The sequence below is a fragment of the Lepus europaeus genome, chromosome 9, assembly GCF_033115175.1.
Source record: "Lepus europaeus isolate LE1 chromosome 9, mLepTim1.pri, whole genome shotgun sequence".
Classification (NCBI taxonomy): domain Eukaryota; kingdom Metazoa; phylum Chordata; class Mammalia; order Lagomorpha; family Leporidae; genus Lepus; species Lepus europaeus.
The window spans coordinates 47,266,423-47,286,317 of record NC_084835.1 but is presented as its reverse complement, the minus strand read 5'-3'; the positions used below and the strand labels follow the sequence as shown (position 1 = coordinate 47,286,317).

The 19,895-nt window shown below is 48.8% G+C and overlaps 1 protein-coding gene across 2 annotated transcripts in view; it reads right to left on the bottom strand.

The window, feature by feature from the left end:
• Positions 1–19,895, bottom strand: part of PPP4R2 (protein phosphatase 4 regulatory subunit 2) — a 189,326-nt gene that overhangs the window by 160,829 nt on the left and 8,602 nt on the right. Inside the window, exon 2 of one of the 2 annotated variants that reach the window (XM_062201272.1) lies at positions 1,434–1,626. In XM_062201272.1, the coding sequence (XP_062057256.1) occupies positions 1,434–1,523 (90 nt within the window). In that variant the 5' untranslated portion in view covers positions 1,524–1,626. Of the gene's footprint in view, positions 1–1,433; positions 1,627–19,895 lie in introns of those variants that run through there. The other variant, XM_062201271.1, reaches the window with a different exon arrangement.

Genomic DNA, 19,895 nt, shown 5'->3' with positions numbered 1-19,895 from the left:
AATGTGCACACACATACGCTCGCTCATGTATACATATGCATACGTCTATGTAAATTATTTTCTATTGTCTTAAAACCAAGCCCCTCCCCCTCAACAGTCAGAAGCGTGAAACCACACACATTTTCTATCTCATGTGGTTTGTTAGGGTCAGGAGGCTGTGAGCTGGCCAGTTCTGGCTCAGGCCCTCTCCTGATGTTAGGGGGCCATAGTCAATCTGAAGGCTTGAAGGGGCTGCAGGATCTGCCTCCACAGTCACTCACATGAGTGCTGGCAAAAAGACCTTGTCCCTTACCCTGGGGGCAGCTCTCAGGGACTATTCTGATGTAGCAACTGGCTTCTCTGTGGCCAGTGAAGAGACACAGGCATCCAAGATGCAAAATGCTATGGCTTGGGCCAGCGCTGCGGCTCAATAGGCTAATCTTCCACCTGCGGCGCTGGCACACCAGGTTCTAGTCCCGGTCGGGGCGCCGGATTCTGTCCCGGTTGCCCCTCTTCCAGCCCAGCTCTCTGCTGTGGCCCGGAAGTGCAGTGGAGGATGGCCCAAATGCTTGGGCCCTGCACCCCATGGGAGACCAGGAGAAGCACCTGGCTCCTGGCTTCGGATCAGCACAGTGCGCCGGCCGCAGCAGCCATTGCGAGGTGAACCAACGGCAAAGGAAGACCTTTCTCTCTGTCTCTCTCTCTCTCACTGTCCACTCTGCCTGTCAAAAAAAATAAAAGATGCTATGGCTTGGGCAAGATCTGGCTCCTAAATGCAAACAGGCACCCCTTAAGTCATAAGTTAACGGCACTAAGAGGGTAGAAGCTTAATCTAATTATGGTGTTCAGCAGGTGGGCCTTGTAGAAGGTCCCCAGGGTACTGAGGACGTGCCCCTCAGAAGGCAGTTCTTACAGAGGCCTGAGTCAGGCTCAGCTGCTCATTCCTCTTCCTGCCTCGCCATGTGTCCTTTCTCTGCACTTGCTCCGCCACTGCCAGCCTACCCATTTCCCACAGACTGCTTGAAGTACTCTTGGATATGGGGGAAAAAAAAAGACATGGAAGAACCACTCAGAAGTGTTCACTAATCATTTCTTGTGTGGAATTGAAAGGTAGAGAAGACTTTCCTCTTTTATTATCTATATTGTCTGAATGTATTTCAAAAAATATTTGTTATTTAAAAAAACACATAAATAGATAAATATGAGCTCTCTACTGCCCAAATGAGAACATCCAACAAGGATGGAACCCTGGGTGGCGTGCTGTGAGCGCATCCCCTCATCCAATCCTCCCAGTATCTCTGTGAGGAAGGTGCAGTTAACCATGGCACAGAGTCTAGCCATGGGCACACACGCTGGGCCACGCAGCAATGCGCATCAGGGAACAGGCCAGGCAGCTTCTAGAACTCAGGCTTCTGCACTCGGGAAATACTGCACCACCATGCCCACAAATTCACCTGCTTGTCAAACTCAGGCTTCAGAGACTCCTCAGTGAAGATGTGAAATTGGATCTTCCTGTGGCTGAAGAGCACGGCTGATTTGAGCATGACCAGCGTCTCCTCCAGCCGATTGCCACAGGCCACCACGGCCAGGTGGATCCAGAACTCGGGCGGCGGCCCGGCTTGCAAACTCCTGGGCTCTCCGGGCCTCCTGGAAAGAAGAAAAACAAGTTCAAGCTATCACTGTACTCCCAGAAAATGAAAACAGCGGGTGAGTGGTTGGAGCATTTCACAACACGAACAGACGCAATCTGTTATATTTTATAAAGCGATAAGCATTTTGACAATTCTTCCTGCTTGGAGAAAAAATACCATTTATTCCCATATTTATCCTGGCAATAGCAGGATGAGTCATTGTTTGGACTGCTGTAGGTGTCTGAGACTTTTTCTGCCGGCACTCAGCTGTCCAGTGCCTGCTGGCTGCCTACTGGCCCATGTTTGGAAATAGCACTGCTCAGCTTTGACAGCTGACTCAAGGGCTGAGGCGCTTCCACTCGCACAGGGCATGGAAATCAGATTTCAATGCGATCTGAACAAGAGGAGGGTGGGCTGCGGCTTTCCCATGTGAAACGCGCAATGTGATATTCCCATCATCTGGATGTTGTAGGCTGCGGTGGAATGCGTGACCGCTGAACCACAGGAAAATCACGCAAATCCAGGAGGTGAGCGAGAAAACAGCATGTGTGCCGCCCCCTCCCTCTCCCCTGTGTCCCATTACATATCAGGAGAGTCCTGAAGGAACAGGTGTTAATCCTAACTGTCTCGCCAAAGACTGGGGAGGTGGTGGGTATGAAATCCAGCATCCAGCATGAAATTTGTATTAACGAGAATCAGACAGGAGAGGGAGCAGGTTAGCCTGCAAGCGATCGAGGTATCTAACACGCAGCCCACAGCTGGGAGGGCAAGTGCGTCCAAGAGTCCAGAATCATCTTCCAGCTATTTCCTAGTAATAAAAGATTTGTTCCAGACAAGGAGACGCAGCCAAGCCCCAAACACACCACCGAGAAGCATTTGCAGGCGAGCTGGAAGAAATTGGCCTGGAAAAGGTACTCGGAGACAAATGAAACTAATTTACTTGCACAAAAGATTTGCAGGCCCAGGGAACTTGGATGTCAAATGCTACCTGCCTTCCAGAAACTTGGAGTTCCATCAGCACGCTGTTCCATTATTCACCGCTCTGCTGAATAATGGTCGTCTTGCTCCAGATGTCTTTCACCAGGAGGAGGGTGGAAGATGTGGGTGGAGCGCTTTGGGAAGCTTTCCAATGAGATTACTTCAGAGTGCGCCTCGCAGCACAGTCTAGTCCAGACGTGAGGTTACTTGGACTGCAGTTACTTTGGGAATCCCAGGCAGACCAGAGAGACACCCTGAGCCACTCTGGAGTGTCCGTTTCTCCTCATCCCCGCCATTACCCGATGTGGTCAGCATCTTGTCTCACCTCCACCACTGTGACAGCCCCCTAGGCGGTCCACCTGCCTCCATTATGGCTATCTAGAGCCCACACCCCCTGCTTTCTCCTTACTGGTGCCTGGAGGTTGTTCTTCTAAAATGCACATGGGTTGGTGATATGCCCTTAATTAAGATACTGCAAGTGGGGGGGCATTTGGCCTAGGGGTTCAGACTCCTACATCCCATATCAGAGTGCCTGGGTTTGGCTCCTGGCTCCATTCCTGACTTCAGTCTCGTGCCAATGCAGACCCTGGGAGACAGCAGGGGGATGGATGGTTCAACTGATTGAGTCCTTGCCACCCACATGGGAGACCTAGACTGAATTCCCAGCTGCCAGCTTCAACCTGGCCTAGCCCCAGTTGTTGCAGGCATTTGGGGAGCGAGCTAGATGAGAGGAGGGTGCTTCCTCTTTGTCTCTCTAATGAAAGCAAAATAATGCAAGGGCACCCTACTACCCTTAACATCCAGTCCCAACTGCCCCTTACGGTTCCTATTACATCTCCCGCAAGTGTCCCCTACACTTGGAGACACTCTCTCCCCAGGCTGGAGAGACTGCTACCCACAACTACCATCATAGTCATTCCATTTCATATTCTGTTTCAGTTTCAGTCCCTGATAGAATGCTATGCAGACTGCAGATCTTGGCACCTGCATCCTCTCTGTCTCCTGTTCTTCCCCACTCTCTTCCTTGCTAACTTCAGCTCATTTATTAGTCAACAAACCATTACTGAATACCTATTGTGTACCAGGTGCTAGTCTAGTGAGCAAAGCAAAGATGCTTGCCCTTGCAGAGTTACAGTCTACAAGGGACAAGGGAAATTTTCGACAGAAATAAATAATAGCCAAAGCAGGCAGTAACCACAGAAGGGGCTAACAAACCATCCAACCCTTCTGATGTCTTAAAGATGAACGCACCCTCCTGCCCCCAAAGAGAACAGCTCCTCTTGTTTAGCTTCACATGTCACGCCTCTGCACAAACTTCATACCAAGTGCTAACCTTAGTGATCAGGGAAATACAAATCCAAACAGTAAAGAGATCAACTTTATTTTTAGTTTGGCAAAAATTAGAAAAATAAAAGGTTTTATCACCTAGAGATGTGGTGCAGACAAGGGACAGGGAACAGCTCAGGAGATGCTAGGGGTGATGGAGTTTGGTTCACAGTCTTTGAAGAGCCATTTGGCAACATTTAGCGTGAGTGAAGACGGTCATCCACTCTCCACAACCCCAGTTCTACTCCTGCAAATACAAGGAGTCTTCAAAAGAGTCATGGAAAATGCATGTTATGGTCAAAACTATGGGTAGATTAAAAAACCTGTGCCAACACACACACACACAGAGAGAGAGAGAGAGAGAGAGAGAGAGAGAGAGAGAAACTCCCATCTATTGGTTCACTCCCCAAACGGCCATAACAGCCAGGGTTGGGCCAGGCTGAAGCCAGGAGCTAGGAACTACATCCAGATCTCCCAAGGGGGTGGGAGAGACCATCTGCTGCTTTCCCAGGTGCATTAGCAGGTAACTGGATTGGAAGCAGAGCAGCCGGGACCTGAACCAGCACTCCCATATGGGATTTGGCATCTCAAGTGGTGGCTTAACCCTTTATGGCACAACACCAGTCCCAATAAACTTATTTTTCAATTCTACTTTCCACCAACTTTTGGACCTGAAGGAACTCCTGCATGTTGGCACAAGATCCATGCAAGAGTGTTCACAGCAGCCCTTTTTGTGACAATGAAAAACTGGAAATAAGCTCATTGTTCATGCAAAGGAGAATCATGAAGATATCTAATATATTTAAAAGAGGGATGGGCTGGCGCTGTGGCGCAGCGGGTTAACACCTTAGCTTGAAGTGCCGGCATCCCATATGAGCACTGGTTCAAGTCCTGGCTGCTCTACTTCCGATCCAGCTCTCTGCTATGGCCTGGGAAAGCAGTGGAAGATGGCCCAAGTCTTTGGGCCTCTGCACCCTCCTGGGAGACCTGGAAGAAACTCCTGGCTCTTGGCTTCAGATAGGCACAGCTCCGGCCATTGGGGCCAATTGGGGAGTGAACCAGCGGATGGAAGACTCTCTCTCTCTCTCTCTCTAACTCTGACTTTCAAATAAATAAATAAATCTTTAAAAATAAAAGAGAGATTTTTATCTGTATAGCAGTGAAAAGGAATAAAGCGGAATGATAGGCACCAACTTAAGGACAAAGAACAAAAGCAGCAGTTTCTCGAAGGACAGCAATAGAATGACATCATTTAGGTGAAGCTTAAAAACAAGCAAAACAGCACCGTACATTATTCACAGACAGATGTAGTGAGAGGGAGATGCAGGCTTCAGGACGGGAAATATCAAATGCAGGACACTGGTTATGTCTGGGGACTTATGATTTTACTTTTAAAAAGGGTTTATATACTGGGGCCAGCATTGTGCCACAGTGGGTTAAGCTGCCACCTGCAATGTTGGCATCCTAAGTGAACACCGGTTTGAGCCCTGGCTGCTCTGCTTCTGATCCAGTACCCTGCTAATGCACCTGGGAAAGCAGCGGAAGATGACCCAAGTGCTTGGTTAACAGGGCTACCCCTGTGGGAGACCTGGATGAAGCTCCTGGCTCCTGGTTTCAACCTGGCCCAGACCTGACCATTGGGGTTTTTTGAGCAGTGAACCAATGGACACAGTGTACCAGCAGATGGAAGATTTCTTTCCCTCTCTGTTACTCTGCCTACCAAGTAAATATTTTTTTAAATGTTGATTTATATATTTTCTTCTACCTGAAAAGCAGAGCAACAGAGAGAGAAAGAAATCTTCCATCTGGGCTGGCGCCGTGGCTTAACAGGCTAATCCTCTGCCTTGCGGTGCCAGCACACCGGGTTCTAGTCCCGGTCGGGGTGCTGGATTCTATCCCGGTTGCCCCTCTGCCAGGCCAGCTCTCTGCTATGGCCTGGGAAGGCCGTGGAGGATGGCCCAAGTGCTTGGGCCCTGCACCCACATGGGAGACCAGGAGAAGCACCTGGCTCCTGGCTTCGGATCAGCGAGATGTGCTGGCCACAGCGGCCATTGGAGGGTGAACCAACGGCAAAAAGGAAGACCTTTCTCTCTGTCTCTCTCTCTCACTGTCCACTCTGCCTGTCAAAAAAAAAAAAAAAAAAAAAGAAATCTTCCATCTGCTGATTCAATCCTCAAATGCCTGCAACCAAACTGAAGCCACGCGCCCAGAACTCCATCCAGTTCTCCTGGTAGGGGCCCAAGCACTTGAGCCATCATCTGCTGCCTATCTGCTGCCTTCCAGTTTGTGCATTAATTAATTAATTAAGCTGGATCAGAAGCAGAGGAGCCAGGGCCCAAACAAGACACTTTGACATGGGATGTGAGCATATCAAGAGGCAGTTTGCTGTGCCACAATGCCTACCCCCCAAATTGTCTCCTTCTTTTGATTGATTAATTGATTTGAAAGGCACAGTTGCAGAGAGAGACAGAGAGGATCTTCCATCTGCTGGTTAAATCTGCAAATGGTCATATCAGCCTGGGCTGGGCCAGGCTGAAGCCAAGAGACAGGAGTTTCTTCCAGGTCTCCGATGTGGGTGCAGGGGCCCAAGCATTTGGATCATCTTCCACTGCTTTCCCAGGTGCATTAGCAGAGCTAGATAGAAAGTGAAGCAGCTGGGAATCGAGCCAGTGCCAACATGGGATGCTGGCACTGCAGGTGGTGGTGCCTTGACCCGCTGTGCCACAGCGCTGCTCCCCCTCCAAACCTTATTTCTTAACTTGAATGGTGGGCACACAGATTTAATTTTGTAATTATCTGTATTTTTTGCCCCCCCAAACTATTTGGGAAATGCATTTTTCCCCATTAAGAAAGCCGGCACTCGCCTGCAGCAAAGCAAGCCCCCGCTCCTCCCCTTGCAGACTCCAGGGGTCTGAGCCTGCACAGGGGCGGCGCCTGCAATCTTCCACGGTGTCTGGTGACAGGTACGAGAGAAGAAAAATCAAAGCCTCTCCCGGTGCCAGTTCAAGTGTCAGTGGTCAGGATTTAATGAGACCTCTGCTGGCCCCACTCTGTTCCCCTCTCACGTTACATTAGAAATCCCAGGCTTCAGGTAATAAGCATTTGTGTTGCAGTCACAAGGAACACTCAAGTGTAAGGGCTCAGCCTTGGTGTGCCTTTCACCAGCTCCCACCAACAGCACAGTCAGCACCTCTCAGATGTCACGGGATCCAGGGAGTCCCCGCTTGTAACCTGGGACTTCTTAACCCCTTCAGTCACAGGGCTGAGCAGGCGCCAGGTGGTGGGGAACTCCAGCATTATTCTGACTGATGGCTACTTACTCTTTACGAAAGGGGACTGTAGGAGGCATTTGCTGTCCAAGGTTTTTGTTTTTACTCATTAATTTGAGGGGAAGAGGGAAGGAGAACGCGCATCTTCTGGCTTAGTCCCCAAATGCTTGCTTGCAGTGATCCCTGGTTGGGGAGGAAACCATAAGCTGGGAACTCAATCCGGGTCTCCCACGCGGGTGACAGGGACCCAGTTACTTGAGCCATCACTGCTGCTTCCTAGGATCCTCACTGACAGGAACCAGAGCCAGTTATTAAACCCAGGTATCCCAATATGGGACATGGGCGTCCTAACCAGGGTCTTAAGCACTAGGCTAAACACCTGCTCCTGTGCTCCTGTTGCTAAAGCTGGAACTGACAGCAATCATCTTAGCCGCCGCATAGATGCAGCCTGATTGGAAATCAACTTCCAGTGGAAAGCAGAGACAAAAGATGCTAGTCAGACCTCACCTGAATCCAGGTGCACCTGACCTTAACTTTGGACTGTCTAGTGATTAAAACGATAAACTGGGGCCGGCACTGTGGCGCAGTGGGTTAAAGCCCCAGCCTGCAACGCCAGCATCCCATATGGGCAACAGTTTGAGTCCTGGCTGCTCCTCTTCTGATCCAGCTCTCTGCTGTGGCCTAGGAAAGCAGTAGAAGATGGCCCAAGTCCTTGGGCCCCTGCATACACGTGGCAGACCTGGAAGAAGCTCCTGGCTCCTGGCTTCAGATAAGCTCAGGCCGTTTCCGTCATTTGGGGAGTGAACCATTGGAATGGAAGACCTCTCTCTCTCTCTGGCTCTACTTCTCTCTGTAACTCTGTCTTTCAAATAAATAAAATAATTTAAAAAATAAACCAAAAAATGATAAACTCCCCTTTGCTTAAGCCAGGCTGACACTTACAACTTAATAACCAAGAGTCTGTTCTAGCCTGATTTGTGTGGCTATAACAAAACACCCGAGGCTGGCCACGTGATGAAGAAAGAAGTGCTAGGAGTTCTAAGAGCACAGTGCAGATCTACTGGGCTCTGGCAAGGGCCTCCGAGTAGATGGCATCACAGTGCGGGGGAGCACTGTGGAAGGGAGAGAGAGGCCACAGAGTCAGACAGTAAAGCAAGACACTTGGGGAGCAGGGCTCCAGGTCAACAATCTGCTCTCGCAGGAAGGAATCCATTCCTGCCCACTGGACATGATCTACTCCACCAGATAGCATTAACCAGTTCATCAGAGTGGAGGCCCATGACCTAATGTCCTTCCCTGAGGTCCCGCCTCTTACAGATTCCAACCCCTCAACACCACCACCCTGGGGACCAAGCTCGGAGAACGCACTCTACGCAAACAGCAGAATCCCAAAGCAAGTGCTAAAACTATGGTTCCAATCACCTCTGACTCTTCCCGCCTCTCTTATAGCCACCTGGTTCTTCCTTTGACATGTCCCCTGAGTCCAGTCCTTCCTCTCACTGCCACCCTGCCAGTGTTGGAGCTCGAAGAGATGGGAGAAACCACGTAGGATGGTGGACTACCCACCTGGCCACACAGCCTGATCATCTGCAGAGTCTGTTAATGAGCAAGCTCCCAGCCCACAGGGTCTTGGGTGAGGCCCCAGGCACTGCAAGGGTCTTGGGTGAGGCCCCAGGCACTGCACATGGCCTAGGGTTCCCTGTGGCCAGGCCCCGACTACCCCAGCTGCCATCTCATCTCTCCCCTCCTCCTAAACGCTCCCCCCAGGCCCTCAGGAACACCTGCTTTGTGTCTGGCTGTGGCTCTGAGTATTCTCCCCACCTCTTGCTTTAATTAACACCTGGCTGCCCTGGAAGGATGCCTCCTCCCAGGCCAGGGTGGGGCAGTGGGGGGGTCTTAGGGTAGCAGGTGGGGCAGGTGCCCTTGCTCCTCAGGGCCACACCCAGACTCACTGGAGAGTAAAGTCTGTGTTCCAAAGCTCTTCCACTTTCTCCATCTGTGCCCGAAGGTAAATCATCAGTCAGCCGCCCTGCTGCTCCTTTCCTTCACCTGGGAGTTCGGCTGCTGGTTCACATAGTCCTCACTCTGGGGTCTTCAATCACTACTTAATAGAAGCTTTGCAGATTCTTGACCCTCCTTTTCCTCCCCTCCCCTCCCCTCTCCTCCCTTCCTCCCTCTTTCCTTTCCTTCCTTCAATTGGCAGAGAGAGAGAGAGGGAGGGAGAGGGAGAGGGGGGAGAGGGGCAGAGGGGGAGAGAGAGAAAGCAAGTTCCCACTCACGGACTCATTCCCCAAATGCCTACAATGGCCAGAACTAGACCAGGGCTGAAGTCAAGAGCTGAGTACAGAATCCAGGCCTCCCAGCTGGGTGACAGGGACCCATATATCTGAGCCATCACCTGCTGCCTCCTAGGGGATGCATTAGCAGGAAGCTGGAATTGGGAGTGGAATCAGGCTTGCACCCACACACTCTGATATGGGATGTGGGCATCCCAACCAGAGACTTAGCCAAAGGCCAAATGTACATCCCCTGACCTTCAATTCTGTGATCTCCACCCCCAACACCTTTTCCTTCCTTCTACCTCTGATGCCTGATGCTGTCCTTGACCTTCACACAAACCAGGTCCTCAGCCTGAGAGGTTGCCTCCTGAATCTTTGCAAGGCTGTCTCCTTATCCATTGAAGATAGAAGGCAAAAAGGCCTTTCCCCAAACCCTTCATCAAAGGAATGCCAGCACTTTCATTTTCTATCTTGGTTTTTGTTTATTTCCTCCCAAAAACTCACATCAGTTGATGAGTACATATTCTTGAATTATAATTTATATGATGCATAAACGTTGCATATAAAATATACAATAAGCAAGTTTCTCTTTAGAAAAGGATTAGAATAAAATATACTACGTGCATTTTGAATTGAAAAATATAAAACATATTAAAAATTTAATTCATTTTTCCCATAAATTTAATAAACATGTTTACCTATTTGAGAGGCAGAAAGAAAGAGGGAGAGGCAGACAGAGAGTGCCCACCTGCTGGCTCACTCCCCCAAAATCCCAAACAGCCAGGTCTGGGCCAGGGCTGAAGCCAAAGCTGGGTGCTGGAACTCAGCCCAGGTCCCCCACCTGGGTGGGTGGCAGGAATCCAATGACTTGAGCCATCACTGCTGCCTCCCAGGGTCTGCACCAGCAGGAAGCTGGAGTCAGGAGCCATGGCTGGGAACTGAAGCCAGGCACTCCAATTGTGGGATGCCGGCACCTTTACCACCAGGCCAAATGCCCACCAAATTACCAAATTCAGCTTGGTACATGAAAAAAATGCTTGTTCAATAAAACCTTTTGGTTTTTGCATATTACATTCTGGTCATTGTTCAATTAAATACATATTTCTACAGTGGCTATAACAGTGGGTATATCATTTTAAGATCCTACTTGTATCATTTGTTTCTTATTTTTCTTATCATTTAAGTCTCCAAAACCATCATTGTTACTGGCTACCTACTCTTCCATCCAATTAAAACACTGTAAGTTATAACCATTTCCCTTTTTTTGGTGTTTCCAACTGCTGTGGTTATATGTGTATTTAAAAACCTTGCACTAACCATCTGTGAAGCTAGAGATTATTTCTTTTCTCTTCATGACCACCTTAGCCTACATTCTCAGAAGTGCAATTACTGGGTTAATATCTATTATTAACTAGGCAATTTTGATAGTTTGAGGAAATTTTGATAATTTCTCAAATTCACCCAAGAGCTCTCTAGGAGAGAGAGCTTTCTAGAGAGAGAAGAGGGGGAAAAAATAAGGCCTAACAAGCAACACCCCAGGCACCTCTAAGTTACTTGTAGTACCCATGGGGCCAACTAACCAACAAGACAAAATGGACTTGTGTGAGGCCTATTGTCTGCTAATTCCACGTACTACAAGGGGTGATGTGTGGGTAGAAGTCAACATCCAGTGGCCGGTGCTGTGGAGTATAGGGTAAAGCTGCTGCCTGCAGTGCCAGCATCTCATATGGGCGCAGTTCAAGTCCCAGCTGCTCTACTTTGTATCCAGCTCTCTGCTGTGGCCTGGGAAAGCAGTGGAAGATGGAACAAGTCCTTGGGCCCTGCACCCACGTGGGAGACCTGGAAGAAGCTCCTGGCTCCTGGCTTCAGATCAGCACAGCTCCGGCCATTGCAGCCAACTAGGGAGTGAACTGGCAGATGCAAGACCTCTTTCTTTCTCTCTGCCTCTCCTTCTCTCTGTGTGTAACTCTTTTAAATAAAATAAATAAATCTTTAAAAAAAAAAGTTAACATCCAGACACAGTGTTCCGTAACATGTCACATGGTGAGAAAGTTATTTCAACTCAGTTCTTTTTCAATAATCCCAATAAGAAAGTGTCTGCTTGGTGCTAATGTGTCTTGAGCACCTTTCTAGGATCGCCCGATCCTCCCTTTCAGCTGAAAGGAGCCCATACCTCTGGTGCAGAGCTTCCAATGAGCACGAGGACAGAGCCCACTGAACAACACTGCTTAGCTTTCTTAGTATTTGATTTGACAGTTACCTTCTGTTTATATTACTGCTCAGAGTTTCTCTAAGAAATAAATGCCCTGAGGCTGTGGAGAAACTAGAACCTTCCAGCACCGCTGCCAACATTATAAACTGGTGCAGCCACTACGCGAGCCTGTTGGGAAGCTCTTGAAAGCAACAAAGCTACTGCTGGGCCCAACAATTCCACTCCTACTGATAGACCTACAAGATCTGCAAGCATATGTCCACACAGAAACTGCTATACAAGCACTCCCAACAGCATTCTTCCCAAAGAGTCCAATCTACATGTCCATCAGCCAATGAATAGATAAATAAAACACGATCTATCACGCAATGGATTATTGCTCGCCCATAAAAAGCGATGTAGTACTGTTGCATGCTACAACACGTATGAACCCTGAAAGCAGCAACCCTGCACACTTTGTGAAGATGCAAAAAGCCACACATCTGAGGAAATACAGCCACAGTTGTGCAAAGTCTAGAACAGGCAGGGCCATGGAGACAGAGAATACATCACTGGTTATGAGGAACCCGGCAGAGGGGCAAACAGGAAGTGACTGCTTCATGGGCAGAGGGTTTCTCTTTGAGCTGATAAAAATGTTCTGAAATTAGGCAGTGGTGACGGCAGCACAAATCTGAATAAACTTCAGCCACGGAACTGTGTTATTTGTACAGGCTATCGGAGTTGAATTTCAACCAAGCCATTATTAGATAAAGAAAGAAATGCACTTGGGCTTGCAACATGGATTTGCAAAAATGCATAAAGCAGGCAATGATAGTGCAGCACTTTTACAAGAATCAGGACTGAAATCTGGAAAGGCTGCCCCCGTGGTCCTGGCTCAAGGCCGCTCCCTGAGCAAATGAAAAATGATATTGAGAATAGCAGAGGCGGCCCGGAGGGAGAGTTTCCACGCTTCCCTCCCTGCCGCCCAAGACAAAGTGTCTCCTTAATCGCTTAAAAGACTCAAGCGTGTGACTTAATTAAACCTCAATTTCTGGAGTGTATAAATAATGAAATACGGCATTTATGTGTAGTGCTATTTACTTTGTAGTCTATTACCGCAAAACACACTGAATTATTAAAGCGAGTAATTGGTTCCACTCAGACCCTCTTCTCTGCCGTCTCCTGCTCCCTCTTATCACTGCCTCTCATTCACTGACAAGCTAAATTAACTCGGGTCAACCTGATGCTGCCATGTGGGCCGGCGCCCGCAGTGGGAGCTGGATGGAAAAACCACACTTCCTTAAATTACAGCCCCAAACCGTGCTGTTGGCAACTTCTTTGTTTAGTGGAGAAAACATGCGTGTATTTGGGGAAAAGCGGTGGAAGATGGATTTTTAGGAAGCTGAATATTCTCACCATAGGGGAAGAAGAAATGAGTGGAGTTCCTCTGCTTTGCACAATCTTATTTAAAAGATTTTATTTATTTGAGAGTCAGAGTTACGGAGTGGGGGGGAGGGGGAAGATGGGGGTGGAGGGGAGACAGAATCTTCCACCTGCTGGTTCACTCTTCAAATGGCTGCAACGGCCAGGCCTGGGCCAGGCTCAAGCCAGGAACCTGGAACACCATCAGGGTCTCTGACATGGATGGCAGTGGCCCAAGCACTTGGGCCATCCTCTGCTGCCTTCCCAGGCACATTAGCAGGGAGCCGGATCAGAAGCAGAGCAGCCGCTCTGAAAGGGGCTGCAGTTGTCACAGGCTGTGGCTTTAACACATTGCACCACAATGTTGCCTCCTCTGCCAGTGTGCCGTCTCTTACAAGATGAATCTGCTGTATTCTTTAATGTGGGAAAGGTGTGTAAATGAGACCAGAGCAGTGGTTCGGGGAACGGAAACACCTTACACAGCCCCTAGAAACAGTCTGGCGAAGGGTCACTGTATCCTTACCAGGCGCTGGCAACTGAGCATCTGCTAATAAAGTTCCCTGCAGACCATGGGCTCTGGAAGACAGGAATCCCTTGCCAAGAAATTTCCCCCATGGAAGCTGTGACTACAGAGCCTTCCACTCAGAACCCAGACCTGACACTAAGGACTCCACTAACAGCTAAATCACTTTTAATGACCCATGGTTTGGAGTTAAGTCAAATATCATTAATCTTTGCAGACAGAAAAGCTCACATACGTCTTGAAGACATGCTATTGTATGAAAAGTGGCAACAGAGTGCCAAAAAGTTGACAGGGCAGGGGGCTTAATAAAATGAGTTGATAAATGCATTTAATTATGACTAGTACATATTTGGTCCCGTTCATGATCTCTGTACCATGGCTGTGGTCCTAAGTAAAGTCTAGGTCTAATGCATAGTAGGTGTGGAGGCCCACAGACTGGCAATTATGTGTGTGTCTACATGCGAGCTTCGGGACACCACTGTACACACACACACACGCTTCAGTGTAAGCGAGTGTCGCAGCCAGGATCCAAACCTGGGGGGCTAGACTTCAGACGCCGTGTGTTTCATCATGTCGGCTTTAGGGACACACACAAGTGATCACGGAGAGCCCTCTCTGCAAATGCAGCATGGACTGGATTTAAGCCCCGGCTCGCAGCCGCCCTTGGATGCCCCTTGCAGGGTGCAACTCCTACAGCGAAACTCCAGCAGCTCCCTGCCGTTAGCTGAGGTCATTCGCACTCTTGTTGATTTATCTCCCTCTGAAACTCTAGGCTGGTGCCTGCACTAATCCTCAATTCCTTTTTTTCCTGTCTGATTGCTCCTGACACATAGATACTCTGTTTCTCCAGCTCCCTCTTCTCTCCTTAATTAAGATGTGATTGAGATTTTTAAAACATGAACCCGCAGTGCTAGTTTGAAATAAATGACTGCTGACATACAGGGGATAGGAATGAGATGAGGATTCCAGAGGATGCGAAGGGGCCTTTCCTCCTCATTTTTGGAAAAAGAGCAGCAAGGAGTTATCAACTCGAAGAGAAGAAGAGAAGAAAAAATGGCTTTTCCAATCAACTTCCATCCTCCTAAGTCTCAGCAAACAAACGATTTCTATTTGTTTAATTTATATAAGTTGCCTTATAAATTATATAAATAATGCACATACTAATCATAGAAAATTGCAAAGTATAGGCAAGTAAAAGTGGGGGGTACCCCTAGTTCCAACTCCACAGCCACTGTTAACATTTGTCTTCCAGAGTAATGTACCCCATATATGTGGGCATGTGCATATAAAAAACTTTTTAAAAATCTCTAATGGAATAATTTTTATAACTTTTTCTCCCTTACAAACATGAACGATCTTCAAGTGTAAAAAAAAAAATAGACTTTTTAAACCAAAGAGATCTTCTCCAAAGGGATTCCAGGAAGCAACCACATGGTTTAGATTTTGAGATGTGCTCCCACGTACAGCATGGTGGTTTGCAATTTCACTCTAGAAACATGGACATGGCTTCAAATTCTAGGTTTGCCCCGTGGCTATCTGTTCTAGAAAATGCTTCCACTACTATTTAAGATTTATTTATTTGAAAGGCAGAGAGAGAGAGAGAGAGAGTCTTCCCTCCACTGGTTCCTTCCTCAAATGCCGACAATAGTAGGGGATGTGCCAGGCCAAAGTCAGGAGCCAGGAACTTGATCCTGGTCTCCCAGGTGGTACCTGAGCCATCATCTGCCACCTCCTGGGATGCATTAGCGGGATGCCAGATCAGAGGTGGAGTAGCTGGGATGCCAAGCCGTGGGTCAACTCACCGTACCACACTGCCTGCCTCTCAATCACCTGTAACCCTGAACTTCCCTATAGATAAAGCTGGCCTACCAACTTTGCTTCTTGGTGTAAAGTGGGATATCTGCTTTTGGTTTTGGTGTTTCATATTGGCAGCTGTTTCCAGGACTCCCTGGTAGGAACAGCTCGGTTTTTGTTTGTTTTTTCAGGGGTGGGGAGGGAACCACTTCTCTTCAGTTCTTGGTCCATGAGACTTGGAGGAGCTGAATCATCCACCTGCCCATCCCCCATCCTGCCAGCAGCAAGCAAATGTCCCAGCTGTGGCCATGTGACCCAAGCCAGGTCAGCAGAGGTGGCCCTGAGCCTTTTCCCTCAGGGGTTACAAAAGGAGGAAGACGTAAGTCCACACCTGTTGGGGACAGTCAGGTGGAGAGAACTGACCTGAAGGTGTTGCCCAGGCAGAAGAAAATAGAACCAGAGAAAGGAGGCAAGATGGTTAGAAACCCTGGACACACCCACGGCTGAAGCCAGCTCTCCATACTCCTTCCAGGCTTGTGAGCCCGTGAACACCCTTGTATAGGTAAGTGACACACACAGGTGGGCTGGGATTCTACCACTTGACAACCGAAAGAGTTCTGACCTATCCCATAATAGTGCCTACATCTTAGATCATTATGAAGATTACGTGAACTAATACGGTGAAGTGCTTAACACAGTTCCTGGCATATTTTAGAACACCATGAAATATTACTTAACATTGTCATTAGTAACTAGTAGTTCATCATTTTTCTCTAAATATGTTATGTCCAGACCAAAACCAAGCTAGACAAGACAACAAAAAGCATCTGCTGGGGCCAGTGTTGTGGGGCAGTGTGTGGAGCTGCCATTTGCAATGCCGGCATCCCATAACACAGTGCCAGTTGGAGTTCCGGCTGCTCTGTTTCCAGTCCACCTCTCTGTTAATGTGTCCTGGGAAGGCAAAAGAAAACAGCCCTTGATTCCCTGCCACCCACGCTGGAGACCCGGATTGAGTTTTTGGCTCCTAGCTTTACCTGGCCCAGACATGGCTGTTGTGGCCATTGGGGGGGGGGTAAACCAGTAGACAGTAGATCTCGCTCTCTGTCTCTCTCTCACTGACTTTGATCAAATAAATAAATCATTTCTTAAAATCATATGTTAATTTAAGTCTCAACACTTCTACTTCAAACCAGACTTCAAGGGTTTGCATACTTTTTCAAATTCTCAGACTTTAATTTTTTTTTTTTACTTTTCAAAAACATTTTAGTACAAAAACTGTGAGAAAATTCTCAGACTTTAACCTCAATTTCCATTAACCCACGTCCCCCTGGAGAACATCTGATACTCGAAAGCTAAGGCTTGTGACTCCCGGGCCAGGGGTTGGACAACTGGTGTCCCTGTAATTCTCACAAAAGTGGGAGAAGAGGCCGGCGCCGCGGCTCAATAGGCTAATGCTCGCCTGCGGCGCTGGCACACGGGGTTCTAGTCCCGGTCGGGGCGCCAGATTCTGTCCCGGTTGCTCCTCTTCCAGGCCAGCTCTCTGCTGTGGCCCAGGAGTGCAGCGGAGGATGGCCCAAGTGCTTGGGCCCTGCACCCCATGGGAGACCAGGAGAAGCACCTGGCTCCTGGCTTCGGATCAGCGCGATGAGCCGGCCGCGGCAGCCACTGGAGGGTGAACCAACGGCAAGAGGAAGACCTTTCTCTCTGTCTCATCTCTCTCTCTTTCACTGTCCACACTGCCTGTCAAAAAAAAAAAAAAAAAAAGTGGGAGAAGAACTACTGAGCGTGAGGACTGAAGCCCAAGCAGAGGCTCAGGCCCCTCGCGGAGCAGTGTCTGCGGCCAACTGTTGCATTCAGTTCCCCGAGAACACCCCCAGACGCCCAGAGAATCCCCCCTCACTCCTGGCTTTCCCAAGCTGGGCAACGCGGCCCAGGAGTAGACAGCAACACTGCCGGTGGCCAGGCCTGCGGTCGGTGGGAAGCTCCCCAGGTCTCCTCTCCAGCCAGGGGGTGGGACACAGCTGAGACTTGGAGCTGGGAACTCACTTGAGGTCTCCCACGTGGCTTGCAGGGACCTGACGCCTCGAGCCATCCACCCGCCATCTCCCAGGGTGCTGGAAGTGGAAGTGGAACCCAGGCACTCCACAGGGGATGTGGGTATCCCAAGTAGCATCTTAACCAGTGCACTGAACTCCTGCCTGCCAGTTCCTTCTGTCGTCTGCACTGTGGCAGTATGCTACCTGCATTATCTTATTTCATCATTGAACTGCTGAGAAAATCATGGTATGCTGGGAAGGCCTGACCTGGTCAAGGTCACACTGCTAGTGAGTGGGGGTTAGTAACGATTCAGTTTCTAAATGACGAGACAGCCATAGACAACAATAGTAAGGACAACAGAGAATCCTTGGGGAGTGAGGCCCATGAGCCAGCCCTGTGCTGGGCGCTCTGTGTACATTATTACTTTACCTCTCTCACCCACAGTGTTCTCAACCATAAAGGGTTTGCATGTTTTCTATTGTCATTTATTTAGGTAAAGCTTAGATCCTCAAGTCTACCATATATATTGATTTGTCTTTTGTGTTGCTAAAATTGACGGGGGGGGGGGGGGGGGGGGGCGGCGGCTGTGGCATAGCAGGTAAAGCCACCTTCAATGCATCTCATATGGGTGTCAGTTTGAGTCCTGGCTGCTCCACTTCTGATCCAGCTCCATGCTAATGGCCTGGGAAAGCAGCAGAAGACGGCCCAAGTGCTTGGGCCCCTGCACTCGTGTGGGAGACCTGGATGGAGTTCCTGGCTCCTGGCTTCAGCCTGGCCTAGCCCTAGTTGCTGCAGCCATCTGGGGAGTGAACCAGTAGATGGAAGATCTCTCTCCCTCTCTCCGAAGTTCTTTCAAATAAATAAATAAATCTTTTTTTTAAAAAAAATTGATAGGGTATCAGCAAAACATAGCATTTAAATATAGCAAAGTCACACTTCGTTAGCACGACATTAAGGACTCCCAATAAAGGTACCAAGTCAAGAAAGTTCTTTTTCCCAAAGCACTTTTCACAACCTCATAATCTGAAATAAATAAAATGCTCAGGAATATTTAGAAGGAATGTAAAATGAATTCCTTCTTCAACAAGGTCTCTTCTTTTTTTAATAACTTCTAAATTGTACTAAAATATAGTTACCACAAATTTTTCTCACATTTTCTCACAGTGGATTATAATACGAAGAGAAGCATTCCTAAAGAAACCAAATGTGGGGGCCAGCGCTGTGGCGAAGTGGGTAAAGCTGCCGCCTGCAGTGCTGGCATCCCATGTGGGTGCCAGTTTGAGTCCTGGCTGCTCCACTTCCCATCCAGCTCTCTGCTATGGCCTGGGAAAGCAGTAGAAGATGGCCCAAGTTCTTGGGCCCCTGCACCCACATGGAAGAGCCAGAAGAAGCTCCTGGCTCCAGATTAGCATAGTTCTGGCCATTGTGGCCATTTGAGGAGTGAACCAGTGGATGGAAGACCTCTCTGCCTCTGCCTCTCTGTAAATCTGCCTTTCAAATAAATAAATAGGAAGGAAGGAAGGAAGGAAGGAAGGAAGGAAAGAAGGAAGGAAGGAAGGAAGGAAGGAAGGAAGGAAGGAAGGAAGGAAGGAAGGAAAGAAAAACCAAATGTGTTTTCAGATTTTCTTCCAAAGATTGCGAGTTTGTAGAGGGAAAATGTTAACACGGCTACTACTGACTGAAAGTCAGTAAAAGAGCTCAAAGCAGGTGCTACGTATCCAACTTCATCAGAACCCTCTGATGGCAAGGGACAGAAACACACACCCACCCAGATTAAGAAAAAGGGGAAACTCATTATATCATGGAATCTCCAAAAGGTTGTAACAGCACAGTCGGCAAAAGGCAGCAGCTGCTCCCCGGGCCGCCGGCAGGAGCTGCCCCCAGCCTGTTCCACTGCTTCTCATCTCCCCAGCCCATCCTGGCTCCAGCCCAGCCTGCTCCACATGCTGGACATACAGACACAATTCCTGACATACACACAGCCCAGCTTCGGCCCCCAGAAACAGCGGCCACTCAGTGCTGTTCCCTTAGGTCTCTGACACTGATTTCCACAACTCCCTAAGGAAAGTCTCCAACAGGGCCCAGGAACTACCCTGATACATCAGCCCGGGGCACAGAAAGACGGCTCAGGGCGTAGTGGATGCTCATTTCTCTGTGCGCCCCTTTCTCCTCATCAACAGCCCCTTGATGTTGACTTATAAAAACCCTCTCATCCAGCTAAGATGATCTGGGATGCAAATAACAGGAACCTCAACTCCACATGGATCAGGGCCCAAGAGATAGAGCAGGCCTCAGGGTTTGCCAAATCCAAGATTCCGTGGCGTCCTCAAAGACCTGTATTATCATCCTTTCTCCACTCTACTGCCCAAGGGATGGCTTTTTCCTGAAACTGGTTCCCATGGGATCACAGTAGCAGCCGGGGCTGTGGGTCTACGTAGAAGAGAGTCCTCTGTGGAACAAGTCCTC